This window comes from Phyllostomus hastatus, unplaced genomic scaffold, assembly GCF_019186645.2.
Source record: "Phyllostomus hastatus isolate PE091 unplaced genomic scaffold, TTU_PhHast_1.1 phas_scaffold_93, whole genome shotgun sequence".
NCBI classification, from domain to species: domain Eukaryota; kingdom Metazoa; phylum Chordata; class Mammalia; order Chiroptera; family Phyllostomidae; genus Phyllostomus; species Phyllostomus hastatus.
The window spans coordinates 6795032-6815583 of record NW_025334042.1 but is presented as its reverse complement, the minus strand read 5'-3'; the positions used below and the strand labels follow the sequence as shown (position 1 = coordinate 6815583).

Here is a 20552-nt window from a genome sequence, read left to right as displayed (position 1 = left end):
CCAAAAAAAAGTTGCAAAGGCAACTTTTAATAACACCTATGAGAGGAGAAATTAAATTTAAAATTCAGTTGAGAACATAAGCATAGTTTTTCAACATAAAATCTTTAATTTTGTTTCAAAGAAATATAAGTTTGACCATTAAAAATTTTTAAATTAGGGTCACAATGTTCAAGTTAGCCTCACTCAAGTCACTAGAACTGCAACGTGATGGACCTGGCAAGTCAGGCAGCACATGCTGCCTCCGTTTCTAATTACTTTCCTGTGCTACTTAACAGAACAATGGGCCCTGGTGGTGTCAAAATTTGGAACTTTTCACAAAGCTTCTCTTATGCAGAGCAGACCAAGATGAGAAGGGATGAGATGTCATTATGCTAGATCTTGGTTCTACATTTGCCTTGATTTCCTGAGAATTAAAGAGAATGAACCCTTTAAAGAAGAGCTAAGATACTATTTCTCTAAATTTCTGTCTGGCAAGCAAATGTCCAAAAAACTTAACCTTCTGCCCAGGTAAGAGGAGCTCTGTGGAATGACAGCCACTAAGATACTGCCCCAGTTTGGGGCCATTCTTTAAATAGAAAGGAGACTGGGCAGGGTTGGGGGGGGGGGCGGATAGGACCAGAAGGGAAGGGAAGGGAAGGGAAGGGAAGGGAAGGGAAGGGAAGGGAAGGAGATGGGAGTGGAGAGAAAATCCGGCAAGAGGTAAATGAAAGCCAGGGTTTTTTAGCCTCTATCACAGATGTTTCAGCAACTGAACACAGAGTCCTCAACCTTACAAAGTTTCCCTAGACCAGTGGTCTTCAAACTGAGTGTATGCATGTCTAGCAGCACATACCGACATTGGGGGTGGGGGCGGGAGGTGGGGGAGGCAGCTTAAGGGGAATCATTTTCTTCATCCTAACTTCCATATGTCTTACTTCCTGACACTGACCTCCCGAAGAGATCATCTGCCATCTGTAGTTTTATTTCCCACCACCCCTTTCCTAATCATCCCTTTCCCACTTCACAAAAGACAGACACACCTCTCAACCAGCCCCAGGGAATAAAAAATATCTCATAGGTGGGGTAGGAAAACAAAGGGACAATTCAAGAAAGCATAATTCCTGAGGGAGAACATTTGACAGCAACACAAAGAAGGCAGAGATTAGAAATAACAAAGGAACAGCACTTTGTTTCATCCAGTTCCACATCTTTCTATCTACCTAACTTAGAATTAAAATTCAGGTGTAAGAGTGCCATCGTGTGAAATGCATATATGCATATTAACACATTTATTTGGACTGAAAAAGTTAGACCTTTTCTCTCACAGAAAATAATTTCCATTAGTTTTGCCAAGGAGGACTACCTTCACCGATTCTACCTATGATGAACATTTACCATAAACTGAATGAGCTAAGTAGCAGCTCCAGTTTTAACAAAATACATGTACAATATTTCATATACCAGAAATCACATTCTTCAAAGCTGTTACATTTATGATAAAAAAATTAAATCACCTTAAAAATATGAAGCAATACAAAGACCTTCTAAGTTCGTTTAGGGAGTATGAAAGCTTAAAAGTTTGAAGGCCACTGCCCTAGACTTCTCTCTGCTATAACATGGAAGGAGGCTTCAGGTAGCAGAGCAAAATAGAAGATGATGATTTTCAAGTGGCCTGCCCTTGTCTCCCAGGACCAGCAAAAATATACTAAGGGGACAAAACCCACTCTATTAACAGAATGTCTAGCCAGGCCCAGCTAACACTGCTGCAGTTCCTGGCTTGCCTCTCACCTTCCTTTAGGAACATCCTGGAGTTCTCACTCTGACCTCCCCCTTCCTAATATTTAACATTCTCTATTAACATGTCTCCTCCCCTAAACCATCTGTCCTTCTGTAATGTATCCCTCTCCAAAGTGGCTTTCTTCCCACGGTCTCACTTAATCACCTCTCAACCCTTAAATACACCTCATCTAAGCTAAAATGTCATGGAGGCAACTATTTGGTTACCCAATTTCCCAGTGTTATAATATCCCTTTAGGCCCTCAGTGGGGCATCTGCACTTTAACAGAGATTTATTTTGGATTCTTAATCTAATGGAGCCTCAAATTTGTGGAATTTCCGGTTATTTGGAGAGGATTATGAGCACCATCCTGCCCAAGAAGTAGGGTTATCCAGCCTTTGAAGTCAGGCTCTGGGAAGGATCCTAACACTTTAAATGATCCCTAAAAGAGCCACCCCTCTAGCCCACTCTTCCCTTTATTCTCCAAACCTAATCCTGGAAACTCTCTCATTTTACTAATTTCCCAGGCTTGGCACCCCACTCATAAGCCTATTCTTTTCCTGGCTTAAATATCTAACATTTGAGGAACTTATATACCACAGGCACTCACATGTGTCATACGTGAGGCACCAGCACTCATTCATCAGTACACATGCATCTGGCCCTTAACAGGCAACATCTCATTTAATCCCTCCCAGCAATTCTGTGCAATGCGCTTCCTAAATCCACTTGGGAAAACAAATTTGCTCAAGGTCACACAGCTAATGTGGATTCAAACTCAGGTTTATTCCTTCATTCTAGTTTTAATAAGCACTAGAGTGTGTCAGGTACTGCATGATAACAAGGTGGTGAAGACAGGCAGACAAGAGCCTTGCTCTCCCAGATCTTATGCTCTGGTGAGGGAGAATTAAGCAAGCAGGTAGAATAAAGTCAGTCTACCTCTTTTCCCCTCTAGCATGCTCCAGGAAACCTTGCCCCAGGGCTCTGACTTCGCTCGTATACAAGGTAGAAGTGTGAGTGACAAAAACATGGCCTCTGAATTCATGAGTTTTGAACAGTACAGATTTGATTTCAAATCATGGTTCTATTATTTACCAGCTGTGAACCTTGCGCAACCGACTTAATCTACCTAAGCTTCAATTCCTCAGCACCTTGGGAGTATTCCTTCCCAGGCTTACTACTCTCAGCTTCCATGTCTCAGCTTAAAAATCAAATCTAAAGCATACTTCCTCCAATCCATCCCTCCCCAAAGTTATCTATTATGCTAGTCTACAATTTTATATAAAACCTAAAATCCCCTAGTTTATTTATTGAGTTACTTGTTCACTGTTCTTTACCACAGTTAAGGGTCTTTCTCTAGTTAGAGGTTATATCCCTAGAAGCTAGGAAGACTCCTAGCCTATAGTAAACCTTCAATAAATATTTGTTAAATAAACTAATGCATAAGTCAACCAGGCCAATTGATAAATGGCAATTGACAAATGCTTTACAAGTTTTTAATCATTTTGCAAACTTATCCCAAGGTTTATTCAAGTTATAATGAATTTCACTTTGCCCAACTTACCTAATTGATCTGATCTAAGTCCAGCCCATGGGTACCTTCGCCCCACTGAGGAATTACAGGACTCTGACAAGTATGACTTTTTCCACAGAAAGTTCCTCTGGTATTCACTCAGCCCCTGCAAATGCAAAGTACAATTTGACTACAATGCAATTAATGAACATTGTTTTAAAGCAGACATCAGTGAAAATAATTTCTAAACCTCTAAAAGGAGTTGCAAGAGTTAAGATTGATAATTAAACAAAAATCTCCTTAATAATAGCTAATATTTCACCACCTGGCTTATTTTACTTAGCATAAACCTCTCCAGATTCATCCATGCTGTTTGGAAGGGTAGGGATCAACAAAACAAACAAGTGAGCAAAATAGAACCAGAAACATGGAAATAAAGAACAAACTAACAGTAACCAGAGGGGGGCTTAACAGGGGAAAGGAGGAGAAGGGTCAAGTCCAGGAACTTGTATAAAGAACCCATGGACAGAGACAAGGTAGGGGAAGGATTGAAAGTGGAAGGTGGGGGATGGGTAGAGCAGGGGAGAATAATGGAGGGGGGGGAATGGGGACAACTGTGTTCTCTGCACGATAAAAAAAAATTTAAATAATAATAGCTAATATTTACCCAGGCCTGTACTAATCAGTTCACGTGTCAAATCCTTTAATCCTTGCAACCACTTGAGGCAGATGCTAGCCGGAATCTGAGGCCAGAATTGCTGGCCCTTTTGCTGGCTGTCTGACTCCAAAGCCTGAGCTCTTCTCTAATAACAGTGACAAACTAAATCTTCATTACTATTTTTATCCTAATTAAGGTCTCGAATACACGATATTATGTATTATGCCTAGTAACTTTCAAAATTCTGTAAAGTCAACTAAAAAAAGACAAATTCCCCTCCCATTCTGGACTCAAACCCTTAAAGAGGCAAAGACAGTCAGGGTTTGTGGAAAGCTGTGGTCAGCTGTTAACGTTGAAGGGTGCCTGACCCTGTTAGCTACCTGGAACTTTTAACGAACCAAATGCACAACTATGAATAATGTGTCTTTCTTATACCCTGTCTTTATCCTGCCAAGGTCCCATTTCTCAAGCCTTTAAAAGACATACGCACTTTATAGTTTTAAAGGGGAGAGGTGTTAAATGCCAAGCTGTGAAATGGGTCACCTGTGTCCCAATCTGAAGCCCGTTAGAAAGTACTCTCCCTAATCTCCACTCCTCTGAGCCTTCCAGGCCTATCTCAACACCATCTAGCTCTACCACCCGGTAACTCGGAAGTGAGAGTGAGCGGAGAGAGAGCTAGGAGAGGGGAGACGAACATCCTCCAGGACCGTGGCAGGCAGACTCGGGGGCTGACAGGCTCTGCGGGGCCGAGGGGCGCGGCACAGAAAAGCCGGCGAGGCCCTCCGCGCCCCGCACCCGCCCCGCCAAGGCTCCCCCCATCAGCCTTCGGGCCCGGGGACCCCGGCCTCACCTTGAAGCGCACCGGCATGTCGCCCGGCGCTGGAGCCCCCTGCACTCCGACAGTTAATGGGACAAAAAGCCCCGAAGGGGCGGGGCAAACAACAGTCGGTTCCCTAGCAAAACCCTCTGCCCGGCGTCCCCAACTACGCGCCGGCGCAATCCGCGGTTCCCTCCTTGAGTCCTGTCGCTCTGCCTTTCCCCGCCCATTCTGAAGCCTAAAAACCAATAGAAATTTGGAAGACTGCTTGCCGTCATTAAGATTTCCCCAATCGCTGCCCGAAACGGGGACGCCCGCCTTCCGAGCCAAATCCCGAGGACTAAGGGAGATGGTGGGCGGAAGACCAGCCAATGAGGCTCCCAGAAGCGCGGTGGGCGGGACCCCGCGGGAGCTTCGTCTACGGGACCGCTCTCAGGCTGCTGGTATCGCGGGCTCCAGCGCCACAAAGGCAGTTGCTGATGGTGGAATTTGTGTGTCGCCGGCCTCACTGGGCCAAGGTTCCTGACGTCACAAAGCATGAAGGTGTGTTCTTAATTACACAGTGTATGACGGACCGAATGCTTATTTTTCTCGAGTAAAAGTGTTTAGGTATATTCTCCTGAATATCAGTTCCTGCAACCGAAAGCCCTATTACACTACTGTCACTTCGATAAAGAAAGGCTAAAAAATAAATACAGCTTAGGCAGGGCAAAAAAAAAAAAAGAAGACGTTTTTATTAAATCTTGAAACGCAAACTGCCGACTTCCAGTGGTGTTCTTGCCTCCCATAATCCCCCCTCAAAAAGATGTACATGTAACTCAGATTAGAAAACATTAATGGTGCTGGTAACCCCTCTCTTTTTTAAAATTCCATTTGATTTTAATAGACTTGCCATTAATAACTTACGATTCTACCATTACAGAACACTCTGCTGATCCTGAGAATGGGTAAGAAATCATCTAGACAGTTCTCTAATATACTTGAGAATATATATTTACTCAATAATAGCATACTGTGTCATGTGGTAAATTTCCAAATGACAGGTATAAGTGATAAGAGCTATAGGAATTGGAGGAGGGGGTCGTCCCTAAGGGCAGAGATGATTAGGAAAAGCCTCAGGAGGAAATATTCAGACTCAGCCTTGAAGATTAGAGGAAGTGAAATAAGAGGGAAATGGTGTGATCAAAGGGCAAATAGATGTCTGAATGGCATGGTGCCAGGCTTCTTCCAGGAACAAGGAATTCTGTGCCTTTTACTTTTGTCATTTGTTGACTGAAGAAAAGTATATCCCCTCTTTTAAACTTTCAAATAATTAATACCAGTGCTTGGTGGGGTTTTTTCAAGCATGTTCTGCAAAGGCTTCTCTTCCTGAATCCTGGTTTATATCTCTGTTCTTCTTCATCATCACAGAGATACTTAAAAATTCATTTGAAGGATCCACCTGATATCTGAAACAAAGAGAATATTAAATTAGGCCCCTTGTGCCATGCATCCGGGGAGGCCCTTGAGAAATGTTAATTGGTGATGACAGCATCTCTGCGGTGTAAATTAAGAGTGGTGCAAACAAGACACAATGGAACATAAAACAAAAGTCCTCTGCAGGAAAGCAGCACAGATCTTACGGGGCAGGAGAGACACAGCTCTGGTTGAACACAGCGTTGTGGCCAAGTGATCCTGTGGTGAAATCAGTAAAAACAAGGCTGTGGAGTGGAGCCTTTCTACTCAACAAGGGCAATAATAACTGCAGTAGTAGAGCTCTGCTGAACAGGGAATAATTGACAAGAAAACCAAGCAGCAGATGGTAAAAACAACGTAGTCACAACCTGAATTTGCTAATATGTGTTAAAGGAAGAGAATATTTTACTTTATTTTTAAATGAAAGCCTATCCCAGTTTTTGAGGCAAAGATGTAGAAGTGGAAAAAAGGGACAGCCTTAGCAAATGAGAGTTTGTAGCCTGTTACCTGCTCTTACACTCTCTGATACTGCTAGAAACAGATCCAGTATCCTACAAAGTTCCACCCAGGTGTTTGGGGGCAACCCTAGAAAGTGTCTCACGTGTGCTTACAGCTACCACATAAATGATGCCCAGCAGCACTGCCAATAGCTGTGCTATTCCAGTTGCCACTTATCTGAAGATGTCACTCTTGCTCCTGGCCACCACAGCCACATTTGCTGGGCACTGAGTCTCCCTGGGCACAGCATGAAACCTCCTCAGACAGCCCAACCCTATTGGTGATCTGAGACGAGCCTCTCTTCCTTTTGTGTGTTACCTTCTATTGAATGAGTACCAAAGTATTGAAAAAATTTTTTTCATTTGTATTTTACCCTCCCTCCTCTCCAAAGGGCTCAAAGTATGTGGAGTCTCGCCAGAAAGTAATTCCTCAGTCCATCTCATCCTGTACTCAGATAAGCTTCTCTCTACCCAGTTAATTCCCTCTCAAGGGGATAAGGGCTCCTTCTTCCCTTTGTTAATTTCTCTGTTTCTCACACAAATAAATTTCTGTTTATTGCCTTCAGGAGACTAAATTGGTACAACCTCTACAAAGAGAAATTTTGCGATCCTTTCTTTTAACCCAACAATTCCACTTTTGTAACTCTATTGTGAAGTGATACTTGCCCATATGTGGAAAATACTTATTTGAGCTTGTTTACTGCATTGTCTACAGTAACAAAAGTTAGAAGCAATGTAAACATACATCTGCAGGAGACTAGTTAAATACATTATAGTTTCTTTAGGATCCAGAGCAAGAATAGGCTGTGCAGCAGGTTCACATGCCAGTGCAGGCTGCCCTGCTCCTTCAGGGCTTCTAACCCAGCAGATGCAGGGGTGGTCCCTGTTGGGGTGGACCCCCTTCAGATTTCAAGTACTATGTTCATCAGGGTCCAGCCAGGAAAACAGAAACTATCAGAAGCATTTCAACAAATAAAACTTAATATAAGCTATTGGTTAATCAGTTATCAGAGAACTTTAAAAAGCTAAAAAAAAAAAAAGAAGAGAGGATAGTACTTCCAGGAAACACCCTGGCCACTGTGATTGGCAGGAGCATTATTCTGTAGACTAAAAAGTTGTAGGTTCAATCCCCAGTCAGGGCACATACCTAGGTTGTGGGTTTAAGCCCTGGTCATAGTGTTTACAAGAAGGTAACAAATTGACGTTTTACTCTCACATCAGTGTTTCTCTCTCCCTTACTATCTAAAAGCAATTTTAAAATGTCCTCAGGTAAGGATTTTAAAAGACTTTTTTAAAAGATTTTATTTATTTATTTATTTTTAGAGAGGGAAGGGAGGGAGAAAGCGAGAGAGAGAAACATCAATGTGCAGTTGCTGGGGTCCATGGCCTACAACCCATGGCATGTGCCCTGACTGGGAATCGAACCTGTGATGCTTTGGTTCACAGCCCGCACTCAATCCACTGAGCTACACCAGCCAGGGCTAAAAAACCTTTTTTTTTTAATATTGCAGGAAGCAGTTCATACCCCTGAGGCTGGAAGAACGGAGGGAAATGTTGAGGTTACATGAACACAGAAGTTTGCTGGGGAGGCCTTGTGGTCAGCTCTGAGAGGGGGTCATTGGCTGGCTGGTGCTGGTACCTCTGAGGGGACAAAATTGGAAATGACAGGAAAAAAAGGGAAAAGGGGAAAAAAAACCCTGGGACTGCAATGAACTGCACACAACGGAGTAAAAGGTTATTGTTAAGGTGTTACTGAGAGAAAAAGAGAGCATTCTGGTCACTAGGGTCACTTCGAAGACCGAACAGGAAGCTAGCAGGGTAGGATCTGAAAAAAAAAAAGCAAGGTGTAGAAGAGTGTGATACTATACCATAAGTTGGAGTTGAAGAAAGACAAAAAAAATATCATGTAATGACATCTTTCACAGACACTTTCCCCCTCATTCATGTTTAACTCCATTAGCAGCAGCTATGAAGATGAAAAATATTTTATTCAACTTATAAATAAATGGAAACTTTAAGGTATTGTTAACTATTATGAGGGCTTTCCTCTTTACATAACTCCTTCCACTGAACCTTCCTAAATTCACTTTGCTTTATATATATCACAATAAGTCTGTTGCTTCTTTGAGATGAAAACATCAAATCCTTTAAAGCAACTTTTATTTGCAATTGAAATACAAATATACTACTCATTCTGTTAAAAACAGGAAGTCATTGACATCACAAATCTAACATTCTCCCTTTATTTTCTCAGTAGCAATTAAAACACTGGATAATTTGTAATTGCCTCTAACTATATTTAATTTTATTTAACATACAAAAATTTATTATATACAAATAAAAACTGAGTCAAACAACAAGAGTTAAAAGAAAATATACAAAGATGAGTTTACAAAGACAGCCCCTGCCTTCAAATCTGACGACAATCAGTTTGGGGGTACAGACACAAAGACCACAAGAAATAAAAGAAGGAAGCAAGGAAGGGGCTAAACGTGAGCACCCTTCTATTCTGAAGATGCTTTTAAATCTAGTGCCAGAAAGTTTGTTCTATGACTGGGGACTAAAGAGCAGACAGGATAAGGGAGCTGCTTTTAAATTCCATCCTGGGAAACACCTGATCTGGAGGACCTTTCACTTTCTCTCTTGTTCTAACCTAGGTAGCTGAATCCAGGCCAGATGATCCTGGGGAAGATTTAGCTAACATTTCCTCAATATTGGTTCCCGAAAAAGTAAATTACTTGCTGTCTGTTGTCTGTCTTTTATTTCCTTGTTGCTTCAGAAAAAGTAAAGCAGAAACTACAGTTTTCTGAACATTTCATCCTGTGCTTACACATATATAACTTTCTCTGAAATACCTTACAAGGTAACTTGAAATTTCAATTTCCAGGCTTAGTAAAGCTCTTGAGCTTTTATTCTGGGGTCACACTTAACTGAACTTTCCTTGGTAATCTTGAGTTTAGCCTTTGCCAAAAAGCTCTCAGTCTGAGAATCACCTAGAAACACTTTCTTTGTCATTTTTCCATAGGTATTAACTTCTTTTTCTTCATATGAATTTGTGATTCCACAACTGAAAAAAACAAGAAAATTAAATCAATGAATTCTGTATCAGAAGCAGAATTGCTGATATTGTACTTTAATGTCAATAAGAATAAACAGGGTCTATGATTAAGACTTACCACTGAGCCAAGTGCAGTTTGCCCTCCAGACTTACAGCCATGGGTTGCTCTTGTTAACAAAGAACTGTCTGCCTTTTGAATCAGTGAGGCACCTTTTGGAGCACTCTAGGTTCTCTTGATGGCATAAACATATATATACATATACACACACACACACATACACATATAGTGTGTATGTGTGTGTGTGTGTGTGTGTGTGTGTGTGTGTGTGAGTGTGTGAGCCTGAGGGACTCCTAGCCATATAAGGCTATGCTGAGTGAAGTAATTCTCAGTAAGGCATAAACCACTGCAGGCCATCATAATAATACATTGTGTCTCTGGTGAACGAGTCTCAGGGAACAAAATTTGGAGGCATAAAATTCATTTTAACACCTTCACTGCTGATGGTTCTGTTATCTAAGAATTACCTTTCCTTTTCTTCACTAATTATTGTCTTAAATTACCATCCCTACAAAAGCACCTACAGAGACACAGATTTTTGTAGAATTGCCTACTCTGCAGATTTAGAAACATTTATTCTCTAATCACTTAAAACCAGATGTCACGGTCAGATCAGAGGACACTACCTATCCACCTTCCTAAGAATCTTGGCCCTACAGTCTATTTAGTCTTCCCAATGATGCAGGCCACTTGTATCAATCATCTCTTGCCATAATAATACTGTATAACAAACATCCCCAAATACAGCAACTTAAAACAATAACCATTTGTTCATTAATCTATGGGTCAGCTGGCCCTTTCTACTGGTCTAAGTAGAGCTTGTCTGATCTCACTGAGCTTACTCATGCATTCATGGTCAGCTGATAGGTTAACCAGAAGATGACTGGTCTCAGACATCACTACTCTATGTGACCTTTCATCTTCCAGCAGGCTAGCCTAAATTGTTTTCCTGGAGTTCCAAGTGGAAGAGCCAAGTATGCAAGATCCCTTGAGAATTAGGCTTAGAAATGGCACATCATTTCTAGAACATTCCATTAGCCAAAGGAAGTCAAAAAAAGTCTAGCAGTATTCAAGGAGTAGGGAAAGAGAGTCAACTCCTGAATGGAAGGAGTTACACAGTCACATTGTTAAGGAAAGATGAAAAATTGGGGCCATTATTGCAGTAAATCTGCCTCAGCACTGAATATCCTGAAAGTAGTCTTTTTATTTTAAATAACTAGAATAAATTATGTTCTCAGCAGTTTAGCTCTGACCAATACAGTGGCAGGTCAGACACTTTCATGTATCTCTATTCTTTCTTAAAACCCTCATGAAATGGTAGTAAATAAGTAAAACTGATGAGGTCTAAGAGAATAGCAGAGGAGACATGAAATAGAGATATTGACAAATATTGGTGATATGGAGAACAGAGTCTGTTGCAGGCTGGGTTCTCTGGGAAGCAGACTACATGGTGAAGATGAACGTGGTGAATGTTTATTAGTGAGGGCTTTTGGGATCAACACCTACAGGAGGGACAGCAAGGGAACAGAACTGAGGAGAAGTCCAGCCGCAAGGCAGGCCTGACAACAGCCTCAGCTGACCCCATGGGAGTCCAGAACTAAAATGGTCTGTCACAGTTGTCTTGCATTGGGCCATAATGGACTTCCCTAGGGAGGGCGTGGCCTTGGGGAAGATGGCTTTCTATAGTGGAAGTATCCCTGAAGGGCTGACATTGGAGTGCATTCCCAGGAGCCACCGCAACTATCTTTCCTTGGAGCAGGATGTGAACAGTACGTCATCATAAGCTCCTAAAGCAACTCAGTGTTCCTAACAAGCAGCACATATTTGAAGCCATAGACAAAAATATCTGTTCCCACTGGAACAGAGGAGCCAGTTCCAATGCAGCTGTTAGAGTCTCCGTACCCAAAACTTTAGGAGTGAAGGAGGGTCCCTGTCAGCACCAGGGCCCTTAGTCCTGGCTCAAAACCCGAGAGACAAAACACTAGACCTGAATCTTGCTGTCTGCTTTCCCTTCCATCAGCTGTCCCTACCTTTCCATGTGACACATTGTTATGCTTTGGCCTGTAGCAGACTGTCCACAGCTTTGTGCTTCTAGAGATGCTGGTGGTGTTGGTGCCCTTTGAAAAATTAGAACAGCCAGATGCAGGGGCCAGCAGGACATTCTTTTTATGAATTTCATAGGAAAAGGAAGGATGGAGCTGAGAGGAGCCTAAGAACTCCAACCCTAAAAGGGAGCAAGGGAAAAGGAACTGGACCTGAGGAGCTGAGCCTAGCACTTGTCTCTCTACTTATAGGTATATAAAACACCATATTAAAGAAAACTATCAATATCAATGAAGCAAGAAGGAAAAAATGTTGTCTCCCTAAAGTTAATTCCAATTATTAGTCATTCATAAATTGGCTACTACCATTTATGCCAAATTACCATGCAGCACAATAGGAAATGTACGTGTCATAAAGCGTGTTTTATAAATCGATTGGAGACCTAAACCCTGTACTGCGTGGACAGCTGTTCCTTGAGCTCCAAGGCTCCCCCCATAACACTAGAGGGCCCATGAGTCAGAAATCAACTTTATTCTCTTTTGATGGGAAAAAACTCTGTGAAACAATTCATGTTTCAAATAAATGTTCTCTTTACAGTATAAGCTACTTTCCTTTTCGAATTGTGATGCTCTCTTGATTGTGGGTTTTTGTTGTTAAGCAAGCAAGTGTCCATTTCCAACTATGCTTCATCTGAGCCAAACTTAGCAAAGTTTGCCCGAACACATCATGAATCGAAAAGTGGTATAGAAATATGAGCAATTTTTAGTATTAGTCTGCTTTTGTACCACTCATCTGTGCTGTTCTTCAATAGTGGAACTCACATTTGAATCTCTCAGTCTCAAATTTATTGTGAACAATACCTTTTCTTCTTATTGTCTTATATTTATGGAGTGCTTCCTACATGTCTTAAGGCTGTATATTCTTTTTCAAAATGTTTCCATTAGGAAAACAGTTCACTGTAAGTGGATAGGGGCTTCATGTATAGAAATGACAGCTTACATGGACGAGAGAGGAGCTGGGGGAGTAAAGGTCAGGTGGCAACCAGATGAATGCAGAACGAGTCACCGACATCTTCAGTCTGAAGCCTTGGTGTGTGGGTGTAGAAACTCAGCTCATGGTTGGGGTGAGGAGGGGGAGTGGTTGGGGGGAAGGCCAGTATTGTCCAAGAATTCTGCCATAGCTACAGAGTAGAGCACATGCAGTGGGCGGTGAGCCCACGTCTGATGAAGTCCTAATGAACTTTAGCAACCATTATCCCCCAAACAATGGTCTCTCTTTACTTCTGCATTCCAAGTCTTGTACAAGTCACAAACTCAGTCTCATTCACAAATTCTAACCCAGAACCATATAGAAAAGAGGATTATGAGAAAGGTAGTTTCCAGCCTTAGCTAGGAGTGATGTTGATGGTGCCAAGTTACCAACAGGCAATGCAGCACACAGACAACTAATATCTAGGAGGTAAGTGCTACCATTAACATTTTTTGGCAGTTAAAATTCTGAAATGTTCAATAACTTACCTGAGGTTACACACTAAGAGGTGGCACAGCTAAAACTCATATCCAGGTCTGTCTGATGCCCATGATCACACTAAACAAGTATTCTCTAATGACCCTTCAAAATACATATAAATGCTGATTATCTGTCATAACATTTCTCTTAATGTTATTTGCTGTCTCTGTATGTATGAAAGAGGCATATGTTTTGACTATTCTAGAACATCATGAGTAAGAGATACAGATCTCAAAATTAAAGGGATGAGTCAGGGATGCATATCTCCTTTGGTTGGGCCAAGCTGGGACATTTCTGCTGCCCATAGTAGGGGGTGAACTGCTAGGCAGCTTACAGAGCTACATTATTAGAAAGTGTTGGGAACAAGAAAATTAAGAACTAAATGTGACCTTAGTAAACAGGAACCACATTGTAGCTAAAAGGAACTAACAAGGGAGACAGAGTGTAGGATGTAGTTAAGCAAACATCCTGTGTCGTGCAGATATTCTCCCCTGGGTATGCTAGATAAGCAATGCTTTGTTTAGTTTTAAATATTTGAATTTTACCCTGTTCCCGCGTGCGGTCTCTGTAAGCAAATAGCTAACTGCCACATCAGCTTCTGTAAAACGCTTGCTTGCTTGCTTGCTCGCACCAAAACCCCTATATAAGAACCTGGCTGTGAGCACTCGGTGGGACTCTCTCATCTGCAGCCCTTGTGCGTACCGTGTCTCCAGACACTTTGAGAGTTCGCCCCTGCGCAGGTTAAACTTGGCCAATAAAGCAACATCTTTGATACCCTGAAAGTCTCCAACATTTGTTCTCACGTTTGCTGGATGCAACAAAAGTCTCTTTTCTTTCACTAGTTGGAGAAAAATTAATATCTATGCTCCTCACTACCACAGTCTTTTTACATACTGTGCCCTACCCCATGCTACCCCGAACCCTCCTTTTGGAGAAAGGGAAGAGTATGCTTTTGATTATCACCAGCTGAGTGAGAACAGCTTCAAGGGAACACATGGAGAGCTGGACTTTGTGAAACAAAAGCTATTGTCTATGTCGTGCCTAGGGAAACACAATGTTAGACTATTATAGCCATAGTTGCTGGTGGAATGGCAGAATGAAGAGAGTTGGATGCATTAGAAACAAATAATACTTCTGCCCACGGAACATCTCAGTTTCCTTGTGGATCAAGTTAAACAGATGGGAGGGAGCCAACTTGGGGTCTGTTCCTTCCTACCCAAGAGCATTGACGAGAGGGTAAATGTGACACACTGCAGGTGTCAAGGGTAAGATCATGGTAGCTGCAGGGGTGCAGACCTACCCACACCAAGGGAGCTGCAGTCAGAGGTCCTCAGTGGGCACACCTCCAAAACATCCCTCAAGGGAAAGAGCCGGCAATTGTGCACCTGCCGCCTCGGAGGAAGTCATCAGTTTACAGACTGCACAAGCCACAAAAGGACTTTTTCATTAATCCCCTTTTCTTCTAAGCCTCACCATGGAAAGGTCAGAAATGGCACCCAGGAAACAAGGAGAAATTGAAGGAGAAGGTAAAACAAGAAGTAGAGAAGTCAATTATGCATCTCTTGTCAGTCGGGCCCAATTTGGGGGGTGGGGGAGGGGTGGCAGAAGGAAAGGAAAAAGGAATTGCCTCAGAGTATTATTCTATATTGGAACTTTAATAAAAATCACCAATAGGAGGTTTTTTGGTGACTGAAAGTGAACAAGGTTTGTTTTTTTTCCTATCTAAGAGTTACTGAAAAGGTTTGGTAGTTAGCTGAGATTGCATCCAGGAATGGGACTTCACAGGGAGAGATGGGAAAGAAAAAAGTAAATTTCTGCTTTATTTTTTTCTGTCCAGCTTATAAGTAAGATGATTATACCAATTCAGTAGGAACAATGGGAGAACATAAAAGAATTCTTAGCAACCAAAAACATAGCAGAATCTTAAACTGCCATATAAGAGAAAGTAAAGTTGAGGTTATCTTCCAGAAGTTAGATACAAAAGAAAAATCCTTAAAAATAAATAAAAGACAATAAAAATCAACAGTCACTGAGAAGTTCCAAATTCTGACATTATACTAGGAGTTAGAGAAAGAGAAAACAAAGAAAAAATATAGAGAAAGAAATTATTTTTTTAAATGCAAGTCCCCAGAATTGAAAACATGAGTTTCCAAACTGAAAGTGCTCACCGAGCACGTGCATCACTTTACCCAGCAAATATTTGAAAGCACTGTCTATTTGTTGAGTCCTATTCTAGAACTACAGCAAAGACTAAAACAAGCAGAGGGAAGGTCTCTCTGATAAGGTGGCAGTTGAGCAAAAGGAAAAACAGAGGCAGACATGCTGAAAACATAAGCACAGCAAGGACAAGGTTATTTATCTGTCTTGTATACTGATGTAACCCAGCTACCCAGAATAGTACCCAACACATAGTAGGCACTCAAGAAACATTTGTTGAATGACTGACTCAAGGCATAGGGAACAGCACATGTTTTACAAAGGTACTGACACAAGAACATCCTTGGCTTGTTCAAGAATGCCAATGTGCCTGGCTGGCGTAGCTCAGTGGATTGAGCTCAGGCTGCGAACCAAAGTGTTGCGGGTTTGATTTCCAGTCAGGGTACATGCCTGGGGTGCAGGCCGTGACCCTCAGCAACCACACATTAATGTTTCTCTCTCTCTCTCTATCTCCCTTCCTTCCCTCTCTAAAAATAAATAAATAAAAATCTTTAAAAAAAAAAAGAATGCCAATGTGTATGGAGCAGAGGAAGCCTAGGGAGAAATGGTAGGTAATACCTCTCATAGACAGACCATGGCAAGGACTCTGGATTTTATTCTGAGATAGATGAAAATCTATTACAGAGTTCTGGGCATCAGAGTGTCGTGATATGATTGACATTGTTGCAGAACCACCCTTGCTTCTGGAGGCACATACACTATAAGGGAACTAGGGTGGGAGCAGGAAGACCACACTAGTCCAGGCAAACATAATTGGTGGCTTAGAGTAGGGCAGTGATTTTCAACCTTTTTCATCTCATGACACACATAAACTAATTACTAAAATTCTACGGCACACCAAAAAATACATGTTTTTTGCCAATCTGACTAAAAAATAGGTATAATTTTGATTGATTTACCACAAAAATAGTAATTACCTCCACTTTTTGCATCAAAGTGACTTTTTAAAAAGTCAGGTGCCTATACTTATATATATAGGTTTCTGGTACCAGGAATTAACCAGACAGAACCTTGTTATGTGATGTGACCAATAACATGGCAACTCTGTTATATGACCTATATAAGACAGGGCATTCACATCAGAGGGTTACTGTTGTGTTGGCTGCTGTCATTTTTTTTATTTGACAATATAAGGGAAAAGAGGTCAGTGACCCTGACTAAATAGTCAGGTATTGCATGTTTTAAAAATTCTTGCAGAACACCAATTGAACATCGCTGGAGTAGTGTATCAATGGAGACAATGAGAAGTGATCAGATTATCAATAAATCTTAAAGATGGACAAGACTTGCTGATGAATTAGATGTCATGTGTTAGAATGACAGATAAGTTAAGGATGAAGCCAAACTTTTCAGTGCAACAAACTAGAAGGATGGAGGAGAAAACTGTTCCGTGCCAGGTACAGATGCAAGGGTGAAAAATTGGGAGTTATTTTACACTTATTAATTTGAGATGTCTAAAAGACATACAAGTCAAGCTGTCACATGTATTTCTTTGCTAAATAAATAAATTTAGGGGGGATGCATATTCAAGTGTATCCTCCTCTGTGTAGTGCATCTATCACAAGGGAATAGCTTCTAGCTTCTTGAGTTATAGGTCTCTCTTATTTGGGGGGAAAACAAAAAAGAAAAGGAAACAAACCCTTCTTTTCTTCACTTCTCTGACAAACTTAGTCACTTCCGCCTCCAGTCCGTGTTGAAGTTTTCTCTCCTTAACCCTAGTTTCCATCTGCAGGTCCCTTCCCAAACCAGTCCTTCCAAGGCCAAGCCTGCAGCCTATTATCTGATCTGTTCACCCTAACAGGCTGGGGACCTGCAGGCTTGGGCTGGGCACCATCCCTATGGTTGACTTCTCAGTGTGGACCTCCCTCAGCATTCAGGCTTGGCCATCGGCTCTCCTTTCTGCACACTTTCTCCCTCAGAAAGTTCATTCATTCCCATAACTGCAATTAACATCTCTTTGCTAATGACTCCCAACTGTTATTTTCAGTCTTCACTTCTTCTCAGACTGGACTTCCTAAAAGTAACTGTCGTGGTTAATATAAGCACTGGAATCAGAAGCTTGGATTTAAATCTCAATTTAACCTTATAGAATCTCAATTTAACCATATTTACCTTCTAATCCTTCATTGGTAATAATGGTAATACCAATCCCAAACAGTTTCCATGAAGATTAAATGAGTTTATATGTGGAAAACACATAGTACCAGGTACATAGTAAATAAATGTTAGCTATCATTTTTGGAGATCACACTATCACTGCAAACTCAGTTTACACAATACCAAACTCCTTATTTGCTTCTCTCCCCCTTTAGTTAGTTCTCCTCCAGTTTTTCTTTGATATCTCTAATTTGCAGACCCACAGAATTGAACATTATTCAGTCAGCTGACAGGCTAGGTCTTGCTAACTTTTCTACTAGTTTTTCCTTGAAATGCCACTTTAGTCTTTTTTTCCTCGTCATCCCTCTGCTATGCTCCAGACCAGCCCCCATTTCCCCACACCAACGCAATCAGAGCAGCCACCTCCTCACTAGTCTCTGTGGACCGAGCCTCCAATCCCCAAACCATGGAAATCTTCTCTAAGACTCTGTTTATTTTCTCTCTTTTCTGATCTTCTCTAAGACCTTGTTTATTTTCTCTCCTTTACTCAGAAATTTTCACTTCCCACTGTTTCCATTCTCATCAGGTGAAGAATCCTCTAAGTAGAGAGAACTTCCTAGAATTTACATAATATAACTCCATTCTACACAACTTTATTTTCTTCCACTCACCTGCTTTGCCAGCTCTGTTCCTCCATGTCCCAAGGCCATTTCATCCTCTTTCTGGCCTCTCTGCTTTCTTGCATGTTCTCTGGCATGTCCCCCCCAACTCACTTCTCTCTACCTATCTCAACCCTACCTATTCTTCAGCCCAGTTCAAACTCCCTGAGGTGTAGAATCCCCCTTGATCTCATTCTTTCTATTACTGTAGCACCTGCAATCAGTATTTGATACCAAATACATATTATAGCATATTATTCCTTATATACATCATTCTAATACATTAGAATTCTAATACATGTATTCTAATATATGTCATTTTTGCATGTATTAGATTATAAGATCCTAGAAGGTGGTAGTGCTTCCTAAACTTCAGTGTATACTCCTCTACTTCCCTACCCTGTGCCATAAGTAAATAGTAAAGACTTTGAAAACCTTGGTGATAATATAATAATAATAATAATACACACTATATTTTATGCCAAGTACTCATCTAAGGGAGCTTTACATATATCAATTTAACCCTCACAATAATTCTACAAAGTAGAAATATTATTATTCTTGTTTTACAAATGAGGAAACTGAGGCACAGAGAGGGTAAGTAACTTGCCCGTAATTGATAACTGACCCAGAGTAATCTTCACATACAGAGATATGCAAAATATAATCAAGGAAGACTGTATTTTGAACAATACGCTGAAGAGCCAAGAAAAGGAGATTCTAGCACTCACCCTGACATCAGTGATACAAAATAATTTTTCTTGGTTGTAAAGAAAAAGGAATAAATAGGGATTATATTTTTAAATAAAGATACAATATGTCAGGGGGGTATTTTTCTGATTTTAAATAAATCACAGAAGAGACGTAAAAAAAATTCTGGTCCCACCCCCTAATCCCCCACTCCCGTTTTACAAATGAAGTCGCTGGAATCGCTCTGACAATCAGCAGTCCATTAGGAAGTAAGTGAGCATGTGAACTGGCCACTGCCCTGCCCTAGGAGACACGTAAGACAGGGTGTGCTGTTAAAGTCACGTGCTTCTCTTCATTACAGTTTTGAATATGCACAAATAATGAAGTGCTATATTAACTTACCTCTTTTTGCAAATCAGTCAAGTATTCCCCACAAATAACAACTTGCGCATACACCTACCTGAACTCTAAGTCTTCACTCTTTAGAAGAGTGTGCCACGGGGCTGCCTGATCCCTTGAAAGCTGGCTGGACAGGCTGCACTTTCACACTGAAAGCAAGAGCCCCCAAAGCCGGGCCCTCCCCTCCAACAATGATCACCTCTCAAGTGTGAAGGAAAGACAGCAGCTTGACTGCAGTGCGTGACAAATGTGAGTTAAAGAATCGAATAAATTCAGTCATTTTCCTGTGGTCTAAGTAGGAGTTTGTACCTCTTGGCTTCTTGTTACAGGAGGAGGGAAAAACGGTGGCCTGTTACCTCAGAAAACTCTGCCAGTGAGAGGCTGGCCCTACAGAGTGTCTGCCCTGGTTGCCACACAGAGGTTTTGGAAACCTGGTTTTAAAGTTCTCAAAATAGTAATCTTTGCTTACAGTAGTAGGTAAAAAAAAAAATGAAGTGGGAATTAAGAAAGCTTGAAACAATGATTTTACCACCTCATTGGTATTCAAATATGCTTTTTCTAAGCTCAGATGATTTCCATACGGGTGGAAGACTTTAAATTTAATTGTATTAAAGAAAATTAACATCACTTTGAAACAGTAGTTATCTGTATGTCATTTTACTTCCAACAATGTACCATTTGTGTGTAAAGATGTTTCAGCTGCCACACACATTCTTAACTTGCACTCAAGTGGATTGTTAGCTATCTTGCCCCTAGCATCAATTCTGCCTTAATGGAAAAGTTCTTCATCTTTTGGGCCTGATTGTCTTCAGCTCAAAATAGTCTGCATGCCAAAGCGGCACATTCTGGGGAGACCTGTTCTGAACCCTTTCAGCTTCTATCCTCCAGCGCCACTGAAAGTGACCTGAGGCTCTACAGATTCCAACAGCGCACCAGGTGAAGCAGGAAATCTGCAGGAGGCGTACATTTTGAAAGAAAAGTGAGTGCTGGTCCCCTGAGATAGGTGTGCGTTAGTGTAACCATGGTATTTAATCTCCTCAGATGCTCTCCCTGTAATTGTACATGCCTCATATAGTGCGTTCAAAAGAAACATAATAATGGCTAACAGCTGGACTCTTTCTAGCAC

General features: G+C 41.3%; 1 protein-coding gene across 2 annotated transcripts in view; it reads right to left on the bottom strand.

The window, feature by feature from the left end:
* Positions 1 to 4927, bottom strand: part of MDM1 (Mdm1 nuclear protein) — a 33440-nt gene extending 28513 nt beyond the window's left edge. For both annotated transcript variants that reach the window (XM_045830115.1, XM_045830116.1), the window contains exons 1-2: positions 4778 to 4927; positions 3321 to 3435 (exon numbers count right to left, since the gene is read on the bottom strand). In XM_045830115.1, coding sequence (XP_045686071.1) covers positions 3321 to 3435; positions 4778 to 4795 — 133 coding nt within the window. In that variant the 5' untranslated portion in view covers positions 4796 to 4927. The remainder of the gene's footprint in view (positions 1 to 3320; positions 3436 to 4777) is intronic.
* Between the last annotated feature and the right edge of the window lie 15625 nt (positions 4928 to 20552).